This window comes from Peromyscus maniculatus, chromosome 3, assembly GCF_049852395.1.
Source record: "Peromyscus maniculatus bairdii isolate BWxNUB_F1_BW_parent chromosome 3, HU_Pman_BW_mat_3.1, whole genome shotgun sequence".
In the NCBI taxonomy this organism is placed as follows: Eukaryota; Metazoa; Chordata; class Mammalia; order Rodentia; family Cricetidae; genus Peromyscus; species Peromyscus maniculatus.
Window position 1 is genome coordinate 50,656,651 of NC_134854.1, and position 21,430 is coordinate 50,678,080.

At 40.7% G+C, this 21,430-nt stretch overlaps 1 protein-coding gene across 3 annotated transcripts in view; it reads right to left on the minus strand.

Moving 5' to 3' along the window:
* Agk (acylglycerol kinase) overlaps window positions 1-21,430 on the minus strand; it is a 77,409-nt gene that overhangs the window by 37,272 nt on the left and 18,707 nt on the right. For all 3 annotated transcript variants that reach the window (XM_006997082.3, XM_042273104.2, XM_076566447.1), the window contains exons 3-5: window positions 15,441-15,480; window positions 10,011-10,090; window positions 5,044-5,119 (exon numbers count right to left, since the gene is read on the minus strand). In XM_006997082.3, coding sequence (XP_006997144.1) covers window positions 5,044-5,119; window positions 10,011-10,090; window positions 15,441-15,480 — 196 coding nt within the window. The remainder of the gene's footprint in view (window positions 1-5,043; window positions 5,120-10,010; window positions 10,091-15,440; window positions 15,481-21,430) is intronic.

Genomic DNA, 21,430 nt, shown 5'->3' on the forward strand with positions numbered 1-21,430 from the left:
TCTTTAAAGTTTTACACTGACTCTATTAATTTTACACAGTTGATAGACAAGAAAATTCTAGGAAAGCCACAAAGTAAGGATTTTTATAGTTTTAGACTTTCTGAGCCAGAAAGGGCTTCAGAAACTATCTACTTAGCTCCTTATTTAAAAATAAAATTCAAGCCCAATACCTTGTTTTAGTTATACTTCTAGGCAGCCCAAGAGTCAGTGTGGCTTCTATTACATTGTTCACACACCGCTTTTCATCGGAAGGCAGGAAGTCAAGCGCATATGCAAATGGGGAAGTAGATGTAATGAAAAGAGCACTGATTTCAGAGCCCAAGAGACCTATGGTAAATCTCAGCTCTGCTACTTTTTAGCTGAGTAGCCTTAAACTCGCTAGATCTTAATTTCCTTATCAATGAATTTCCGTGTATCAAGAGAGGGATAATCATGGCTTCCTGTACTATTGCTACACAGCATAATTTAGAACAGCTAGAAAAGTAAGTATTTGCAACTGGTACTATGCTAAGTAAATGGAGATTATTATTGTTTTGCTATGATGGCACATAAAAAATGCAGGTGTGTTTTGAAGTACTCACAGAAGAACACTCCACCTTCCCATTTTTACTAAGAATGTTCATCTCAGATATATGCATACATTTAAATGTACATTTCAGCCACCACCAGGGTGTACATTGATATATACAGCCCTGCAGACAAATGCTAAAAGCTTAAAGGGCATAAAGCAAGTGAAATAGAAATACTACCTCCAATTCAAAATACACAAGACACACCAGCAGGCAAAACCTAAATACTGAAATATCAGATGGGCTAAAACACCTGTAGTATAATCTGAAATACCTGGTCTTTGTGCCCTGTTCCTAGCATAGAGCTCTGAAGATCCATGGAAATTATTTTGTTACTCACAGGAAGCACCCTTTAAGCATACCAGAGTGTGTGTTATAGAGGCAACTTTGGGAGCTGGTCACCAGAGAAGCCAACAAATGATTTAAGAGTTAGAACCTTGAGCTCCACACCCCGACTTCCAGGACAGGGAGAGGAGCTGAAAGATGAGTTCATTCATCAGGGATCAATGATTTCACCTGTGATGGTTTGAAAGAAAATGGCCCCCAGAGGGAAGGCATTATTAGGAGGTGTGGCCTTGCTGGAGGAAGTGTGTCACTATGGGGATGGGCTTTGAGGTCTTCACTCAGTGCGACAGTCAGTCAACTTTCTGTTGCCTCTGTGCCAAGATGTAGCACTTTCAGCTCCAGCACCACCTCTGCCTGCACGCTGCCATGATCCCCCTCATGATGATAACAGACTGAACCTCTGAAACTGTAAGTGAGCCACCATCAATTAACTGTTTTCTTTATAAGAGTTACCGTGGCCGGGCGGTGGTGGCGCACACCTTTAATCCCAGCACTCGGGAGGCAGAGCCAGGCGGATCTCTGTGAGTTCGAGGCCAGCCTGGGCTACCAAGTGAGTTCCAGGAAAGGCACAAAGCTACACAGAGAAACCCTGTCTCGAAAAAACCAAAAAAAAAAAAAAAAAAAAAAAAAAATAAGAGTTACCGTGGTCATTGTGTCTCTTCACAGTAATAGAAACCCTAAGACATCATCCATAAGAACAATGCAGGAACTCCTATATATATTATATACCTACATGCACATTTGTGCAAAGAGAAATTATGTGCAAACACAGTAAAATGTAAGTAGTCTGGATGAAGCAGATAAATATGTATGTATTGTTTTTGTAACTTTTTGCAAATTTTAAATTGTTTCCAAATAAAATTTAATATAAAAGAAATTAACCTTTCAAAGACTAATAGTTTCAATTAAACTACAGGAAAAAAAATCAATATTTCTACTAAGATTTAAATCTCTCTCTAATACCTATTTTCTGAACATGTAACATAAATAGTATACTAGTTTTCATATATAATTGCCGAGTATCTTAAATTTGAAAAATTATAAAATATGAACAAAAGGCCATAAGCCTTTGGTATTAAGGAATTGTTAAATTTGTTGGGTCTAAAGATGTTGTTATAGTTACACAGAAAAATGTCCTTCCTTATTAAAACATATATAATCAAGTATTTAGAAATAAATTTGATAGTGTTTATTTCAGAGAACTCAGCTACCCTGTGAGGATGCTTGGTGGAGACCACATGGGCCACACACAACAGTCACATCAACCTAACACGTGAGTAAGGCCATCAAAAATATTCTCCATTCATGCCACTAAGGATTCCTGAGGAGACTAACACCAAGACATTTCTAAATACATACTGTTGACCAACAAGAACCTAATCAGAAAAGCAATAGTTTAGTCAAGGTGCTGGGTACCAATGCACAGCATGCTGAGAAATGGGTTTAAACATATCTTCAGTTGGACAGGAGAAAGGGTAAGCCACTATAGGCTAAGGTTCACATTTATAACAAACATTCCTTGATAGTTAATCATCTCAAAATACAACAATAAAAACCAGACAAAATTATCTACAGAAATGGGCAAATGCACAATCATACTAGGAGATTTGCAACTTCTAACAGGATAGTTTAGTTATTATCAATAAAAGCAAAGTAAACAAAAAAAAAACAGGAGGGAAAGAGAAGATCTGTAGTACATAATGAACAGATTTGGTTTGTAGGTCATAGCAGAACACAATATCTAGTCGATACAATTACTCAGACTATTCAATCCAGACATAAAGACAAATCCCAATAAGCTTTAAGATCCTGAAATTATATAGAATACTTCTTTTCTTTTCTTTTATTTTTAGAATACTACTTTGATGGTGATGCAGTTAATTCGGAAATCATTAACAAAATGATACCCAGCAAAACTTTAGACCTAGAAATTAATTCACAGGTCAAGCAAAAATCAGACAAAATTATCTTTAGAAATGGGTAAATGCACAATCATGAGAAAATAGTTAGAAATGATAGTGAAAGAACTGTGTCAAAAGTGACAGGACACAGATGAAGCAACACAGTCTACAGCTTTAAATACATACAGGAAGGAAATAAAATAAACCCATGAAAATGTCAAACAAAGAGCAACAAAAAAAAAAAAAAATTAAAATGAAGGAAGTAACTTTTCAAGAAAGACCAGAAATGAAACAACCTTGTCAGTGAGAAGATTCACAGGCAAACTGGGTCTTGGGCAGGAGCTAAAATATCTTGAAGACCACTAGGGTCGGGGGTCGGGGGTTGGGGGTTGGGGGGGGTCAGTGCCAGTGCAACAAAGCAGGCACAGCTAAGGTGAAAGGTAACCAGGACATTACAAAAGCTACACAAAGTTCAAAGGTACCAAGGGGACATTATGAACCACCTGATGCCAACTCATCTGAAAACCAACTAAGAGGAACAAATGCCTTGAACGTATACTGCCAAAGAGAAACAGAACTTACAAACTTGTAGAACTATTACAAAAGCCTAATATGCAGTGTCTCCCTTCAGCAAAGCTCCAGGCTCAGAGTTTTAGCCAAGAGTTTCATCAAACAATAAGGAACTATTATTTGATTGTACATGATCATCTTCAGGGCTCTCATACCTAGACTGTGGCACATTATAGATGCTCATGAAAATGTTTTCTCCTTTCTCCTAACCCCAAAGGCAAGCAACTGCAAGATCAAGCCTGACAAGTTAGAAACGAGAATTCAGAATTGTATGGCCAATTATACTACACAACCTTCTAATCTCTATGAGATACTCAAAGTGTAATTTAGAAATACATTCACAGCAGTCCAATCATTCTAGGATGGAGAAGGGAGGGGCTTGGGAGCTGCCAGCACTAATTAAGGAGCTCGTGACACCTGGTGGCTTCTCAGGAAGGAAGAGAAGTTGTCATTAAGGGGTGGTCCCTGGTAGGGCCACTAAACTCCGGAGATGGCAGCACAAAATTGCCTGAATTATTTATTTTTAAAGACATGAAGTTAGGAGGGGTTGGGAAATTAGGGGGTACAGTTGGGGGACAGATCTGAGATGAGTTGGGGGAGGAGTGGGGATGAGAATTACCAAAATACTTTATATGAAATTCTCAAAGAATCAATAAAATATTATTAAAAACAGTGTTTCAGCAAGGAGGAGAATATGGGAGGATCTAGAGGGAGGAAATGGAAGGCAGAAATGATGCAATTGTAATTTCAAAAAATAATTAAAAAAGAAGCACAGGTTTAAAACACGGGAGGGGGCAGGGACTGAAGCGTTAGCTCAGCAGTCAAGTGAACTTACTGCTCCTCCAGCGGATCTGGGTTTGAGTCCCAGCACCCACATGGTGGCTCACCACTGCCTGTAGCTCAGTTCCAGAGAACCTGACATTCTCTTCTGGCTGCTGTGGACGCTAGGCATGTATGCCGTGCACGTACATACACACAATTTTCTTTAATTAATTAAAAACAAACATAGCAGAAGGCCGGTTTTGACTAAATGCACACCCCACACACACATATGCCACTTGAAGTTCACCAAAATGGAAACCGGGGACATTGTCTCAAATGAACAATTCCTTCTAACTTATTTTATCCTTTTTCTTTCTTACCTAAAAATCCAAACTCTAATGATTCTTTTTAAAATTCCTAGTCACAAATAATTCTTTACAAGCAAGAAAATGTTTACCTGCTAGGGGAACTACCAAGAAATTAAACCACTCAAACTGGAGGGCTTTGTATTTTGGGGAACACACTCTGATAACTAAGAGATAACTCCACCTGCTGCCTCTCAGAGGGAAAGTCTCAGGATCTCCACACACGCATGTGAGCCCATGTTCCACACACCCATGTGAGCCTCTGCCCCACACACCCATGTGAGCCCCTGCCCCACACACCCATGTGGGCCCCTGCTCCACATACTCACGTGAGCTTGTGCTGAAATGAAAAGCAGACAATGTCAAGAGAAAACAAAACTTCTTTGAGTAATTAATAGAATATGAATATGATACAACATTGAGTTTCTTCTTGACTTAAATGAAAAAACTGAGTTCTGTTTAGAAGGTAAGAGCAAAGGATATATTAGAAGTGGTGGTCCTGTGAAATAAAGACTCTAGAGTCCTCCTCACCTTGACAACCGTCACATCCATGCCAGACAGGTGTAAAATTGGGGCAGCATTTTTTTCAAATAGAGTTCTGGCTTTGCTGTAGACAAAGGGAAAAAAAAAACCACAATTACTTTAAGACATATTCTCAAGCTGAGAATAAAAATGTAATCATGTGTCCGAGAGAACACAGACTTACTTGTTCCAGTATAGGAAGTTCAACAGGGAGTTACCATAGATAGAAAAATAGTTTGTCCCTTGTCTCAAACAATCAGCTTGTATACATTTGGGATGCTACATTCTCACTAGACAAACAATGAACAGTCAAAACAACAAAGCTTGACCCACTCATAATTGCCAATTCCAGACCCAGCAGAGGAGCAGATACGACAGAAACAGGGCTTGTCTGTAAAACTCACACTCTCAGAGCACAGGCATGCTACTACAGTTTACTTATATTCTAATAAAGGAAGTAGAGGTATGTACTGTAACATGATTCATATGGCCCAGGGGAACAAAACAGATTTACTTAATCCTTTGCTAATCAGCATGATCTCCTGGGAAGAGATACATTTTTTTTTTAAGTTTTTAAAATTAAACACTAGGAGTCATCTCAAATCTTTAAACTTGTAGAGAGAGCTCAAAAGTTTTTTCCATGACAGCTGAGGTTTTGCTAGGAAAGGAAAAGTCAATGGTACCTGTTAGGTTAGATGACTAACAAGGAGAATTAATGAGGAGCTGGTCTACATCTCCCAAGAACGGAAGCCCATCTCTGTTCCTCTAGCATTTGATATATCTGTCCATCAACAATGTTCTCAATGCATGATGAGGATGGCCTTTCTTTAGGACTGGATAAGAAGCTTGCAAAAAATAGTTACCAGTCCTTAGTAATTATTGAATCCTCCAACTTCAAAGATGGGATATTTCAAAGGCACTTACTAAATATCTGATAGATTGATATAAAAATGAATGAGTGAATAAATCTCCAAATGTAGACAGGTAAATTCTGAGGAAAGGCAAACATGATTGTGGTACCTTACTGACTGTGATATCTTACAATTACAGAAATCATTAAACAACCTTTGATTGGGTTTGTGCATTTCTCATAAATGTCATTCTGTTAGTGCACTCCAATTCAGTTCAAGATTCAAAAAACAGTCCAGGGCTCAAAGGTAGAAATAGCAAAAAATCTCTCTGCACAAATGGCAGAGTTGAAATCAAATAAATGTCAAAATACAGGAACTAGTTGGCCTGTCTATTACCCTGGTATTTTCAACATCACACACACACACACACACACACACACACACAGTATTAAAACATCTAACTTCTACATACATATTTACTTAGCTCTTTTCCTAAAATTCAGTTTCCTTAAAAACCAGTGAGGTATGCTTTATCTTCCTTAAGGATATTTATATGAAAAATACAAAGGCAGCTAAGGAGGAATACTCAGGAGGTGAACACAGAACAAATCCTTCACCATCTTTCTTGAAAGCTAGAACCACAAAATGGCATACAAAATAAACATTACTTCTCAGGAACTATGATAGAAACAGAAAAGATGGCACAGGATTCCACAAGAGCCATCAAGGCCCTAACTGGGAACATAAGCAAGTTAAACATTTGCCACCTTGAACAATTAACAGAATGAACATGAAAGGCTACATGGGAATGAACTCCCTCTTTCCCATCTCCATGTCTGCACCACAGTAAAAGGTGGAGCTAGGAACATTCTGAGGGATGCCTGTACTGCTGCAATGATAAGAGCAGAACAGCTGGGAGGGGATCAGATCTATTTCCTAAAAGCAAAAGTCTCAATCTGTCATATCAATCATAACAAATCTGTAGCCTCCTGTGAGTTTCAGAAAAGCCATTTAGACATTTGTTGTTTATTCTTATCTTTATATGATGCCACAGGTTCAGAAAAATCTCTAAAATAAAAGCAGACTTTTCTTCAGATTGAAAAACAAGTGTTGCCAATAAGAAATACATTATTTATTACATAATTAAGGGTGCAATAGCACCAGGCCTGAATAAAAACTTTATGTACTTACAGCAATTTCTAGACTCAGGCACCACACAAGATAATTACTCTTTAATGTATTATTTATTAACATTAAACACACAGTTATCTTATTTCTTAAGGTTCTCCTAAAGTTTTAAACCAGTCCTACATAATGAGAAAGCTGTACAATAAATTATACATTGGGTTAGTGCATGGGGATGATGGCAAAAATAGTGCCATTAAATAGTAAAAGCTTTAAAACAGAAGGTGCTGGGGAGTTTCAGAGCATCCGTGTCCTACATGCATGTAGGGATCCACCTTGTTATAGGAAGCAATGCACTCAGGGGAGGCCATCTGTGGCAGCATCTTAACCTGCCTTTAGACAAAGTGCTGCACTTGCGAACATGAATCTGCTCTAACTTTAAAGATGTAAATAGGGGCGGAGTGACGGCTCAGTGGCTGAGGCTGCTGCACAAGCTCCAGTGTCGAGACCTGGAGCTCGGATCCCCAAAACCCACCTAAGTGCCTAGTCGGTATGGTGGCCAGCTGGGCCTCTGAAGACAGGGACAGCAAGCTCGTTAGGGACAGCAGACATATTGACAAGCTCTGAGTTTGATTGAGAGACCTTGCCTCAACAAATAAAGTGGAAGAGAGACTGAAGATGCTCTCCAACATCAACCTCTGGCCTCTCTGTATGCATGTGTACATGTGCCTACACGTATGCACACACATACACATGTGTGTGCATGTGTGTGCGTGCTGTGTGTGTGTGCATGTGTGTGTGTGTAAAAAGAAAAAACTTTTAGTATATACAGTTATATGCAAGATGTAAGAAGGGCCTAAATCTTGCATAAAAATTAAGTTTGTGAATATAAAAACAATGTGGCCTGGGGAACATGCTGTGGGATGTCTTTCTGCACCCTGTGAATATATGTTGCTCTGATTGGTTGATAAATAAAGCCGTTTGGCCTATGGCAAGTCAGGTTATATCTAGGCTGGAAATTGAGGAGAGAGACAGGAAGAAAGGCAGAGGGGGAGATGCCAGCCAGATACCCAAGGAGCAAAATGCCAGCAGACTGGGAAAGCCACAGAACACGTTGCAAAACATAGATTAATAGACATGGGTTAAATGAAGATAAAAGAGCTAGCTAGCAAGAAGCCTGAGCCATTAGGCCATACAGTTTATAAGTAATATAAGCCTCTGTGTATTTACTTGGGTCTGAGCAGCTGAGGGACTGGGCAGGACAGAGGAAAACTTTCGACTACAGGAAAAAAAAAAAACAGCAGCAAAAACAATAAAACAAAAACCTCACAACCAAGTATTCCTTAGAAGCAAGAACTTAGAATAATCAATTCTATCTTAAGGAAACTGCCAAAACCCTGTCACCAGAAATTGAAGATTTCTAAAGGACAAGCACAACAAAGAGCTACATTTAAAGGAGGGTAAAAGGGGACTTATAAGAGTTGTTAGGAAAAGTGAGAGTGCAGAGTGGAGAGTATCTGAACCAAGCTAGAAGCTGACAGTATCAGCAGTATCAGCAGCAGCAGCAGCAGCAGCAGCAGCAGCAGCAGCAGCAGCAGCAGCAGCAGCAGCAGCAAGCCTCCAGAACTTTTTATAAACAACTAACACTCACAAGCACCATCCCATTTAATACAATACAAAAGATATCTGTATTCTACATAGCATTTCTTAAGGTTTGTGTTTTGGTTTTGTGTATTTTGATGCTGAGTTTTATAGCTGAGTAAACTGAGGACTTAGGAGGCTGAGTAACTCAGAATACTTTAGAAGCAGAACAATACACAGACACACCCTGAGCTTTCTGCTGCCTTCACTAGGCCACAGTGACTGGTGTACTGGGTACTTTGGCTGTGCTGTTCAAGAACCTATCAATATGGTTGATTACTGGTATGAGAATTGGTGTTTATGGAGAAGGGTAGTGGACTTAACCAAGTCCAGCAATAGTCCATTAAGCAAGGTTAGTCTGCATAATCAGGTACAACTTACAGAAGGAGCCAATATATCCCTTACTGTGAAGTCAAGCTCAAACTTCCCCAAAAGATCCTACATATCCCCCAAACTGACTTTCGGGCCACTGCTTCTTTTTGCTTCAGACAACAGTACCTAGACATTTAAAATCTGGTTCCAACTAAATATCAATGTCATGTGACTTAAATTGCATAGCATCCAACCTAATATACTTTCACAAATTACTCAAGCCTCAGAAAGCACAACTGATCTAGACACTGGGACAATAATAGGTATCATTTTTATCCTCTTCAGTTCTTTCATTCTATTCTTTAAAAAGTAAATTTTAAATTGTTCTTTTCAAAATAGTCAGTGTCTTTGTATTTATATTTCCAACCACCTAACTAACACTGTAAACTTTCCTTATGGCTTTTTTCCCCTCACTTATGATAATTTTGAGTTCCTCCATACCCTCTCCTTGCCTTTATAGTACGCCTCCATTTCAATGGGTACAATCAACTAACCAAGAATTACAGCACTTTAAACAAAAGCCCAACTATTCTTCACACTTTATTCCCACAATCCCTTTCTGCAGCAATTACTGAGGAACACTGTCGTTCTTGTTCCTAGGTTTACTGCCCTATAGACCACACCCTCATTTGGGAATAATGAACAGTCTCCTCCAAGAACAGCTTAAGATTCCCTTCTTTGGAAAGAACACACTGTCCTCCTGAGCCCACAGTGCTCTTGGTCATCTCTGTACATCTTTGTCTATGGTGACAGCCTAACACAATTATGCAAAGCAGGAAAACATTCCCTGAGGAGCACTCCCAAGCTGATACAAATCCTTGGTGTTTGCTGAACATCAGTTCATGTCACGGTTACTTCCACTTTGAGAATAGCGCCTATGGCTGTAGCGTGTTGGTCCCAGTCATTCTACTCCTACACAGTCTAACCACCTGCCTCTATGCGGATCTTGCCTTTTGCTTTTATATAGTAAGTCACAAGCTGAAATACCCTTTGCAAGCTGCAGGATTGAGAAAGACCGTGGCTTTCTTCACTTGTGCATTGGGAGGAATGAGCTGGTTGCCGAACACCTGAAAAGGAAAAAGTAGAAGTTTTCAATTAAATGCTCTTTATTCAGCTAGTGATCACATATATATATTTTTTCCATCCCCAAAGAATTTACTTCCAGCCAAAGAACAAAAGCTCATTCATGATCTCCATAACAGAACCACACAAGCAACAGAACAAAGGCACACTGCTATTCAATGACAATGAGCCCTGTTTTACACTAGGATAAAAACCTTGCTTCCCATACCAGTGGCAGTATCTTCTAGAAAATATAGCTGACTTTATTTACAAGCATAAAACCTGTAAGGCCCGCAGGCTATGAGAAGGGAAGTTTAACCCACGTGGCTTCAGTTTTCAGGGTACAAAGCCTGAATCCTTCAGTTTATTACTAAAACTTTTTCTCAAAATATGTTACTAGTTACTTTTCACATCTGTATACACAAAAGAAACCCATTACTCATCCCTTTTCTAGTCCATGGGCTCTAAGGCTGAATGTAATCAAGAAGCACAGAATTCAATGCGAGGATTCAAAATGTCAACAGAATGGGAGCCACTACTGTGATGTCTAGATCGGAGTGGGCAGTTGATGAGAAGAGTAACGATAGAAAAACACTCAACAGAGCAAAAACGTCAGGTCTTGGAAATTAAGAAGCAAGTCTTAGTCAGGTGGTAGTAGGACATGCCTTTCCAGCACTTGGGAGACAGAGGCAGGCATATCTCTGTGAGTTCCAGGCCAGCTTGGTCTACAGATTGAGTGACAGGACAGCCAGGGCTGTTATACAGAGAAAACCTGTCTGGGGGAGCGGGGTGGAATGGGGAGTAAGTCTGGGCTATGGTAACAGAATGCTAGCAGAGAAGTATAAAGATTAGAGAAAGAAAGTTATACAAAGATATTGTACTGAATAACTCATTCCAAACATACCACATTCCAATTGTCCATTAGAGGTTCTTTCTACATCTTGCTTCTAAGTAAACAACCCTCGGTGCTAGGGAGATGGCTCACCGGGTAAATAAAGAGCAAAGTGCTTGTTGTGCAAGCATAAAGAATAAGTTCAGATCACCAGCACCCAGGTAACAAGTTGAGAGTTGTTAGAATTCCTAGCCACGCCCCCAGCGACATGACCGTACATGTGTTGTCCAGTAGCCAGGCAAGATGCTTAGTCATCCCACTCAGGCCTTATGTCCTACATAGCACGTGCACTGTGTGATCATGTAATATGCTCACAGCGTGATCACGTAATCTATACCCATGAGTGGCGTAGCTATGTAAGCCCATATGTACATGTGTGGGGGGAACCTATAAAAGCGGGTTCCACTTATTCCTCCTCTCTCTTCCTGCACGGTCACTCCATAGGCCTATGTACACCCCTTCTGTTCCCTTCCCTTAGTAAACTCTTATAGTGGGTTTTGTTGTGCCTCCTGGCTTCTCTCACATGGTAAACAGCACCACTTAATAAATAACATTGAGCCGCTTAATATAAAACAAGAGTGTCAATGTATGTCTATAACCCCAGTGCTGGGAGGTGAAATAGGCAGATCCTAGGGGCAGCAGGTCTAGCTGAAATGGCAAGCTCCAAATTGAGTAAAAGGAACAACCTCAAAAATAGGTGGGAAAGCTATTGATGACAACCAATTCTAACCTCTGGCCCACATAGACACAAGTACACAGGCATACACATGGACATACACACATACATGCATACACTCTCTCTCTCTCTCTCTCTCTCTCTCTCTCTCTCTCTCTCTCTCTCTCTCTCTCTTCCAAATACTTCAAAAAGATATTTTCTTTATAAAAAAAAAAATAACAACTACCTGGCCCATTATCAGTTCTGTTCTCTTTTTACTCTTACCCAGATCTTGACATTTTGCTGCTAAACTGCTAAATCTCCAAATATCATAATTTGTTCAGTTCCACTCCATTCTAGAATTCCACCAGGAAAGAAGCAACTAACCCAGCTGTGGTGGTCTGAATGAAAATTGCCCCCACAGACTCATAGGGAGTGGCATTACTGGTGGTGTGGCTTGCTGGAGGTAGTATGTCACAAGGGGGTGGGCTTTGAGTTTTCAGGTGCTCAAGCCAGGCCAGGTGTAGCACTCTCTTCCCGCTGTCTGCCAATTTGGATGTAGAACTTTCAGCTACCTCTCCAGCATCACGTCTGCCTACATGCTGCCATGTTTCCCACCATGACTGGACTAAATCTCTGAACTGTAAGCCAGCCCCAATTAAATGTTTTCCTTTGTAAGAGCTGCCTTGGTCATGGTGTCTTTTCACAGCAATAGAAACCCTGAGACAGAAGTTGGTACCAGGAGTAGGGTATTGCTGTGACAGGCCTGACAATGTTTTTGCCTGGAGGAATATGGAACACTTTGGGACTTTGGACTAGAAAAGTGATTGGACATTTTAAATGAGGCTTAATGGGCCATACTAGTAGGAAGACAGTAGTGCTAAGGATGATTTGAACTGTGGGGACCTGGCTCAAGAGGTTTCCAAGAAGAATATTAGTATGTGGCCTAGAGATCTTTCTTGTGATATTTTGGTAAAAAATGTGGTTGTTTTCTGCCCTTGTCCAAAAACTCTGCCTGAGGCTAAATTAAAGAACTATGGATTAACAGCTTTGGCAGAGGACATTTCCATACAACTTAGCATGAACTGTCTTGTGTGGCTATTAGTGGCCATTCTTATGTAGATCTATAATGAAAAGGAGCAAGAAAGGAAAAATACAAAATGTACAGTTGAAAGAGAAAAGGAGTACCAGGAAGTGTAAATAGATTAAAGAAAGTCCTGATGCTAAGTGGGATAAAGGGAGTAGTAAACTCATAGCAAGACCCCACCCAGCTAAGCTTCCAACTTGTGAAAAGGAATTAAAGAAAAGTTTAGGGCTCAGTGGTGGCACACACCTTTAATCCCAACACTGGGGAAGCAGAGGCAGGTGGATTTCAGAGTTCAAGGCCAGCCTGATCTACAGAGTAAAACCCAGGACAGCCAAGCTTAGGCAGTGAAGGAAACTATCAAAAACCAATAAGCTGGTGAAAATGTATTTGAACAAGGGGGCCATTTTCCAGCACCAGCAAGCAGCAGAACTTGGCAGCTTAGGCCAAATGGTCCTGGCTTTAGAGATAAGGATAGAAGAAATGGGTTATGGATCTCCCTCCTCAACTAAGGAAAGCTGCTGAAGCCAGGTATATGGTAGGGTGACCCTTCATATACTCAGCTGTTTTTCAGTCTTGCTTTGGTCCAGTATTTCCTTACTATGTTCCCTTTCCTCCATTTTGGAACAGTAATGTGTATCCTGTGCCATTGTATGTTGGAAATATGCGATCTGCTTTTTTCTCATTTTGATTTTACAATGGGTTATAGGTAAGAGATTGCCATGAGTATCAGAGACTTTGAACTGTGGACTTTTAAACATAGTTCTGACTGTGATGGACTATAAGACTTTTGAAGTTGGACAAAATGCATTTTGCATTATGATATGGCTTCAAGCCTAAGGGGCCTAGAGCGTGGAATGTGGTGGTCTGAATAAAAATGGCCCCCATAGACTGATAGGAAGTATGTCACTAGGGGATAGGCTTTGAGGTTTTAGATGCTCAAGCCAGGTCCAGCATGGCACTCTATCCAGATATAGAACCCTTGGCTACCTCTCCAGGATCATGTCTGCCTGAGTGTTGCCATGTTTCCAGCCATGACACAATGAATTAAGCCTTTGAACTGTAAGTCAGCCCCCAATTAAATGCTTTCCTTTATAAGAGTTGCTGTGGTCATGGTGCCTCTTCACAGCATTAAGAACCCTAAGGCACCAGCTCTCTGGCCAACCAGATTCCAGATGTATGGCACTGAATTATCCCTCCTTGTCCGCATTTCTTAGTCCCTAGAATTAATAACCATACTTATAACTCAAGTCTAGGTTCCATAATGGATTAAGATGTTTGTGAAACTAGAGTTGAGTTTACATGATTTTTAGTTTAATCATTCACTAATTTAGACTGTAAAAAAAAAAAAAAAAAAAAAAAACAGGAAAAGTAGAGAAAGCTGTGAGGACCAACCCACCTTTAGTCACATGGAATGAGCTAAACATGTACAGGGGAGTGGAGGATCAGAACAGTAAGGAGGTCAGTATGTGGGGGAAGAATAAGGTCTAACAAGACCTTATTCCTGGGAAAGTAAGAGGGGTTGGGATTCAGAACAGAGGCAGAGGATTTACCTTAGTAAGAGGAGGGTGTATCAGCTGGAACTCGATTTTAAGGTTTATTCAATAGTTACCTTGATTTGATCACTAACTAGTGCATACATCTACCAGAGTATCATACTGAGACTCATAATCAGGTATAAAATATTGTGTCAATTAAAAAATAATCCAAAAGCTTATTTTTTTGGGAAAGAATCTTACAGTACAGATCAGGCTGGTCTGACACTCATTATGTAACACAAAAAGTAAGCTCATGGCAATCCTCCTGCCTCAGCTTCCCAGAAGCTGGAATTATAGGTTTAAACTACCACATTGATCTTTAAAAGAAAATTTAAAGTTTATTTAAATTAATTTTTAAATAACTTGAAGCTATACTAGATGGTATATCTGTGCAGAAATAAAATCAAATTCTTAGAGCATATTTAGAACCAAAGAAAGATTTATTAATAGTATCTACTAAAGTGAAAACACTTCAGAAACAAACATGAGGTTTGCCACCCACTTCTACTAAATGTGGTCTCTGTCATTTAACTTTCATACATCTCTTCAGGCACTGCTGACATCACAATCTTAAATGGCATATAACAAAAAGGCACTGAGTCACAGGATATAAATTACAAACGAGGAAGAGAGCAAAGCCAGGGTCTTAAATCTGAAAGGATTTACAATTCAACTATCACCAGCATAGCCAGAGAAACGGATGCTTAAGCAGAATCCCAGGGAACTGGATGGCAGTGCGATGCTATGAATCAGCCATGTTAGGGAGATGGGCTTTAAAAGCAGGAGTCAACAATTTTAACAAGATTTGACTTTCAGAGGTAACATCTGCTCTGAACCATTATCCCTGGGGGCGATTCAATCAGGAATGATTCAGGGTTTATCCAGATCTTCAAGGATAACTGTGAACATGTGCCAGTTCCCAGCTCTTCAGCCAGGCCGGTTATGTGTTCTTGGGAGTGATCCAGAAGTAAACAAGTCTAAAAGGGTGGGCGTCAGAACTGTTCTTCACCAGATGGCTAACTTCCACCCATTCTACTCAGAACTGGCTGACAGCCTGATCCATCTGGAGGTGGAGAACAGAGTCAAACTGCACTGATGCAAGACCCCATGGGAGTCCCTGGAGTAGCTGTGGCTCCTGCACCATGGAGATAAGGGGCGTTTAATTTTATCACAGAAATGGCTTTACCTGAGCTTCTTGACAGGCTGCTCTTCTTAGCAGGTTATCACTATCAAAGCAAACAAAAGAGACCCAGCATTAGCATTCCTGGAGATTAAGACCCAAACAGAATTGGTAGGTTCTTTAAAAAAAAAAAAAAAAAAAAAAAAGTATCTTAAGTGAAGATTTCTTAAAGACCTGATATCAAATCAGAAGCACATCAGGGTAATATATTTTCTGAGTGAAGGCTTGTGCTAGCTATTTCCACATGCTGATGGGTAGAACACTGCCCTAGGCCCCTGCAATACCTGCAGCCCAATCTCCAGAACCTGAAGATCTGTGACTCCACAGGGCAGCAGGAAAGTGCAGATTAATTCAGGGCTTTAGGACAGGGAGGACATCTTGCATTATCCACTAGTCTTGTAGGCAGAGCAGCCTTGCTGGCCGTGGTCAGAACACATGTGACTCCAGGAGGGTGGTCACTTGCTGGCTTTAAAGATGGAATGGACTGTGAGCCCAGGAATGCTGACAGCCTTGAGAAGCTGGAAAAGTCAGGAAGTAGCTTCTCCCCTTGCAGCCTCCAGGGGAATGTGCTGTGGGATGTTTTGTATGTTAAGTGTGTTGCTCTGATTGGTTAATAAATAAAACACTGGCCAGTAGCCAGGCAGGAAGTATAAGTGGGGCAAGCAGAAAAGAGAATTCTGGGAACAGGAAGGCTGAGACGGAGAGAGTGGCTACCAGCCGCCATGATGAGAAGCAACATGTTAAGATACCGGTAAGCCACGAGCTATGTAGCAACTTATAAATGAATAGAAATGGGTTAATTTAAGATATAAGAACTCGATAGCTAGAAGCATGGACCATTAGGCCAAACAGTTTAAATAATATAAGCGTCTGTATGTTTATTTTATAAATGGGCTACGGGACTGCCGGGGCTTGGCGGGACCCGGAGAGAAAAACTCTAGCTACAGGAATGGCAGACTTTTTCAGTCCTTGGACTTGAGCCCACAAGAGTGAGCTAAATATCGATGGTGTGTTAAACTGCAAGTTATTAGGCAACAATAGGAAACTAATGTATGTGTCTTGGGTTTTTCTTATCCAAAGGACATTACTCAGGGCATTTGCCAAAGCTAAATTTGATATTTAGATGCTTCTGCTACTATTTTATCTGACTCCCTATTTTTTTATATCACTATCACATACTCTATTATATCACAAATGGAAATAAGAGGCAAAGTTTGGCTTCCAAAAATGAAAACATTCTATCAGAATACAATCATATGTTTAACACAAAGTTCACCAAGATGTGTCGTGAGAGCACATTAAATGGCTCGGATTGCCTGCAGAGGCCAGTCTTCAATACCCTGCACTTACACACTTGGTACTACTAAGAAAAGAACTGAAGAAAAGAATTTTAAAGGAAAAAAAGGTTACTTTACATATATTCCTTGACCACCTCTAGAACATTGGAGACCTAGAATTTGGCGTCTTGAGAGTAATTTCAAGACTGATACTGATAAATAAGGACGAATGAGAAGAAATAAAAAAAAATCTATATATTTTTCCACAGTTGCTGCCTGCTAACCTGTCTTCCGCAGCCAAGCTACATAATACCCCCAAATGGTGAATGACCTGAAAGCTAGGAACAAGATTCCATGAGAACTATAATGCCTCCAGTACCTCAAAAGCACACATTAATCAAGAGTTGAGGGGTGCTGGCCTGTTATGAGGTCTGGTCCACAGTGACTCAGCAGCCAGGTTCAGGTCCCACCTGCTGTATAACTGCACAGCTACCAGGGGAGCTGTGCAACCTTCTCCCCTCCCCCACCCAACACTTCTGAATACGAGCTGTTTTCTCCCTGCATCCCTTCATCAAATCCCACTAGAGAATCATCCCAACATTAGCAATTCAAACACATACACTATGAGGTAAATCCAGGGTACAAATTTCATTTTTAGAAATAATACACTGATAAGCCTTTGCAGTTTACTTAGTATTTTACACCTATTATCTTATAAACACTGGAATGGCTAAACACTCAATTCTCGGGCACCTCTTAGCATAGAGTATTACCAGGTTCTGTGTAGCAGTGAATGATGCCATGGTCACTAAAGCTCCCCTGGACTGCACCAATCACCACCTAGCTTCCATGCAACCCTGGGAATACTGCTTCTAGTCTTCCATGCCTGGATCCTCTCAAACTCTTGCTTTTGATGTTTTTCTAGTAGGCTGATTTCCGTTCACTGCCAGTGGTAATCCGATGATGCCTTGTGACTCTGCCTAAGCTCTCTTGCCTCTATAAACTGGTCTCCTTGGCTTGTTTCCTCTACTGCTTCCTTCCAGGGTCCTCCCACAGTGCCAGACTGACCACCAGAGGGCACTGGCTCCTCTGGGGTGGTGAGCAGAGAACTCAACCTTTGTTTCAGCCATGACTCCCAGGCACTAGCTAAAGAGAACTATCTGGATGTGTATGAGAACATAGGTAGTTCCTCTGATCATTTCCCCCCCTAATTCTTTGTTGCTACACATAACATTCGACAGTTAACCAGTGAGAGAAATTTTAAAGATCACATGTCTTTTGAATTTATTAATACCGCTTGATTTTTCACAATGTTCAAAAGAATCTTAATCTAATGTGCAAAGTAGAGCATGCTGTCGATGCCGCCTGTAGGAAAACCAGAATATGCACTGCCTTCGATCTTACAAAGAGAATCCCAGTGAAATCACAGTCAACTCTAACATCTAATTACACAAACTATCTTGATCTTACTCTTTGAACCTGGATGTTTATAAATGACAAGTATATTCTCACAGAAAAAGAGTCCTTGCACTAAGATGGACAGTCCTTCAGCATCCTAGGACATCCTAGGATCTAGGACACCCCTCCTCCACACAGATATCCAAATCACTACTCAGAAGATTTACTATAAGACAAATACTACCTATATAAACAGTTGTAGTATATTGTTCAGAGACAAAAAAAATCTATACATGTTCATTATAGATTTAATTTTTTTCTGAATATCCTTTGTGTGCAATTGGTTCGATCCACAGATGCCAAGCCTACAGGTATGTATGGTCAACTATATTCTGGTGATTTACAGCAAACTCTAAAAACTATTTCAAGAAATTTCAAATGTTTCAGAAATATGGTTTTGCCAGAACTTAAGTGAAAATAACTTAAAATTCATTAAGTGATTATGTTGAGCCAGCTACTGTAGCACCTCTGGATGTAAAGTGAGAGCTACAGCTGTAGAGAGGACTGTGGATTCCACAGACCATCCCCTAACCTTCCTCCCTCCACTTATGGCTGTATCTCATCCCCCAACTCGAGCAGGCACCCTCTGCTAAACCACATGTAAAAGAATGCAAATAGATTCATATCTCTCACCCTGCACGAAACTCAAGTCCAAGGGGATCAAAGACCTCAACATAAAGCCAGACACACTGAACCTGCTAGAGGAGAAAAGTGGGAAATAGCCTTGAACACATTGGCACAGGAAACAAGTTTCTGAGCAAAATACAGTGTAGGCACTAAGATCAACCATTAATAAATGGGACCTCATAAAACTGAAAAGCTTCTGCAAGGCAAAGGACACTGTCAATTGGACAAAGAGATAGTCTACAGAATGGGAAAAGATTTTCACTAATTCCATATCTGACAGAGGGCTAATATCCAAAATATATATGAAGAACTCAACAAATTAGATATCAAAAAACCAAATAATGCAATTTAAAAATGGGGTATACATCTAAACAGAATTCTCACTAGAGGAATCACAAAGGGCCGAGATATGGTGAAAGACATTTTCAACCTCCTTAGCCACCAGGGAAATGCAAATCAAAAGTACTTTGAGATTCCATCTTACACCTGACAGAATTGCTAAGATCAACAAGCCCATGCTGTCAAGGATGTGGAGCAAGGCAAATACCCATGCATTGCTGGTGGAAGTGCAAATTCATGCAGCTACTTTGGAGGTCAATATGGCGGTCCCTCAGAAAACTGGGAATCAATCTACCTCAAGACCCAGCTATACCACTCTTGGGCCTATAACCAAAGGATGCTCCAGCCTATGACAAGGACACTTGCTCAACTATGTTCATTGTAGCTTTATTCATAATAGCCAGAAACTGGAAACCTAGATGTCCCTCAACAGAAGAACAGATAAAGAAATTATAGAACATTTACATAATGGAGTATTACTCAGCTTGTTTAAAAAAAAAAAAAATGACATGAAATTTGCAGGCAAATAGATGGAACTAGAAAAAAATCATCCTGAGTGAGGTAATCCAGACCCAGAAAGATAAATATGGTATGTACTCACTTACAAGGGGATATTAGCAGTTAAGTAAATGATAATCAAGCTATAATCTGTAAGCCCAGAGAGGCTGAGTGAAGAGGAGGGGTCTAGGATGGAATGCAGAGATCTCCCTAGGAGGGGGAATTAGAATGGATTTTTGTGGGTGGACTGGGGGCAGGACTGGATAGGAGTGAGGGAGATGGAGTGGAGGGAGAGTGTGGGAAGAGACTGTTGAAACTGAGGAGCATTTGTGGGGTGGTGTGGAAACCTAGTGCAGTGGAAACTTCCTGGAACCTATCTATGAAGGTGGTCCTAGTAGTGGGCTAGGGCTCCTGGTAGAGGGGCATATGGAATCTGGCCATCTCTTGTAGCCAGACAAAGCTTCCAGTAGTGGGACCAGGATACATTCAATTCAGTCATTGGCCAAGAGTCCAAAGGAAATCCGCCCCCCCCGCGGCCCCCCCCCTGCAAACCCTGGCTGATGCTAAGACAAAAGGCTGTCCTCCGAATGACAGCAACGCCCCATTACCACTGTCATCCACACAACTGGTACCTACTCAGAGCCCTCGCCCCTACATTCTAGTCTCCTTGATGCAGGAAGATACTCTCTGCAGGATACAGAAAGAGAAACACACAAACCTTTGACCTATAATCTGTCCTGTCTGCACAATACACTGGGACAGTGGTGACACAGGACCTGTGGAAGTCGTCAACCAATGTCTGATTTGACCCAAGGCCCACCTCACAAGAAGGAATCTACACCTAACACTACTTGGGTAACAAAGAACCAGAGACTAGATAGCCCAGAGACCTAGAGTAAAACCAAACACAACTGTTAAAAAAATCAATAGAATGATTCCTAATAATATTCTGCTATACTCATAGATCAGTTAGTGCCTTATCCAGTCATCATCAGAGGTTTCCTCCAACAGCAGATGGGAACAGATGCAGGGACCCACAGCCAGAAATAATTCAGAGAGAGAGTCTAAATGGGAGGTCTCCATCAAATCCCTCCCCTCGGAGCTCAGGGAATTCTGTAGAAGAAGGTGGAAGAATAGATAGAGGGGGTGAACACCAGGAGAACAAGACCCTCTGAATCAAATGAGCAAGGCACATATGGGCTCAGAGACTGAGGCAGCAAGCTCCAGCTCTGTACAAGGGCCTCTGTGCAATACATTACAGCTTTCATCTTAGTATTTTTATGGAACTCTGACTGTGAGAACAAGTGGGTCTCTGACTCTTTTGCCTACTCTTGGGACTCTTTTCCTCCTGTTTGGATACTATGTTCAATTTTAATATAGTAGTTTTTGCTTCATTTTATTGTGTTTTATTTTGTTGTATATGTTGTTATCTCTTAGAAGCCTGTTCTTTTCTAATGAGACAGAATCGGAGTAGATCAGGGAGGTAGGGAGGAACTCGGAGGAGTAGAGGGGGATACCACAATCAGAATATATTGCAAGAGAAAACGATTTATTTTCAATAAAATAAAAGTGTAAAAATAAATAAATAGAAGAGAGAGAGAGAGAGAGAGAGAGAGAGAGAGAGAGAGAGAGAGAGAGAGAGAAAGACAGAGTAAAGGCTCTGGTGGATAATTGAAGGGTTAAGTTTTCCTTATTTCCCATCATTCCCTTTGATGCTGCTTTATACTTCTTGTTTTGCTTCTCCTAAAAGGTACTGGTGTTCAGACCTCCAAGAATATGGTCATTTCTCTCTCCCCT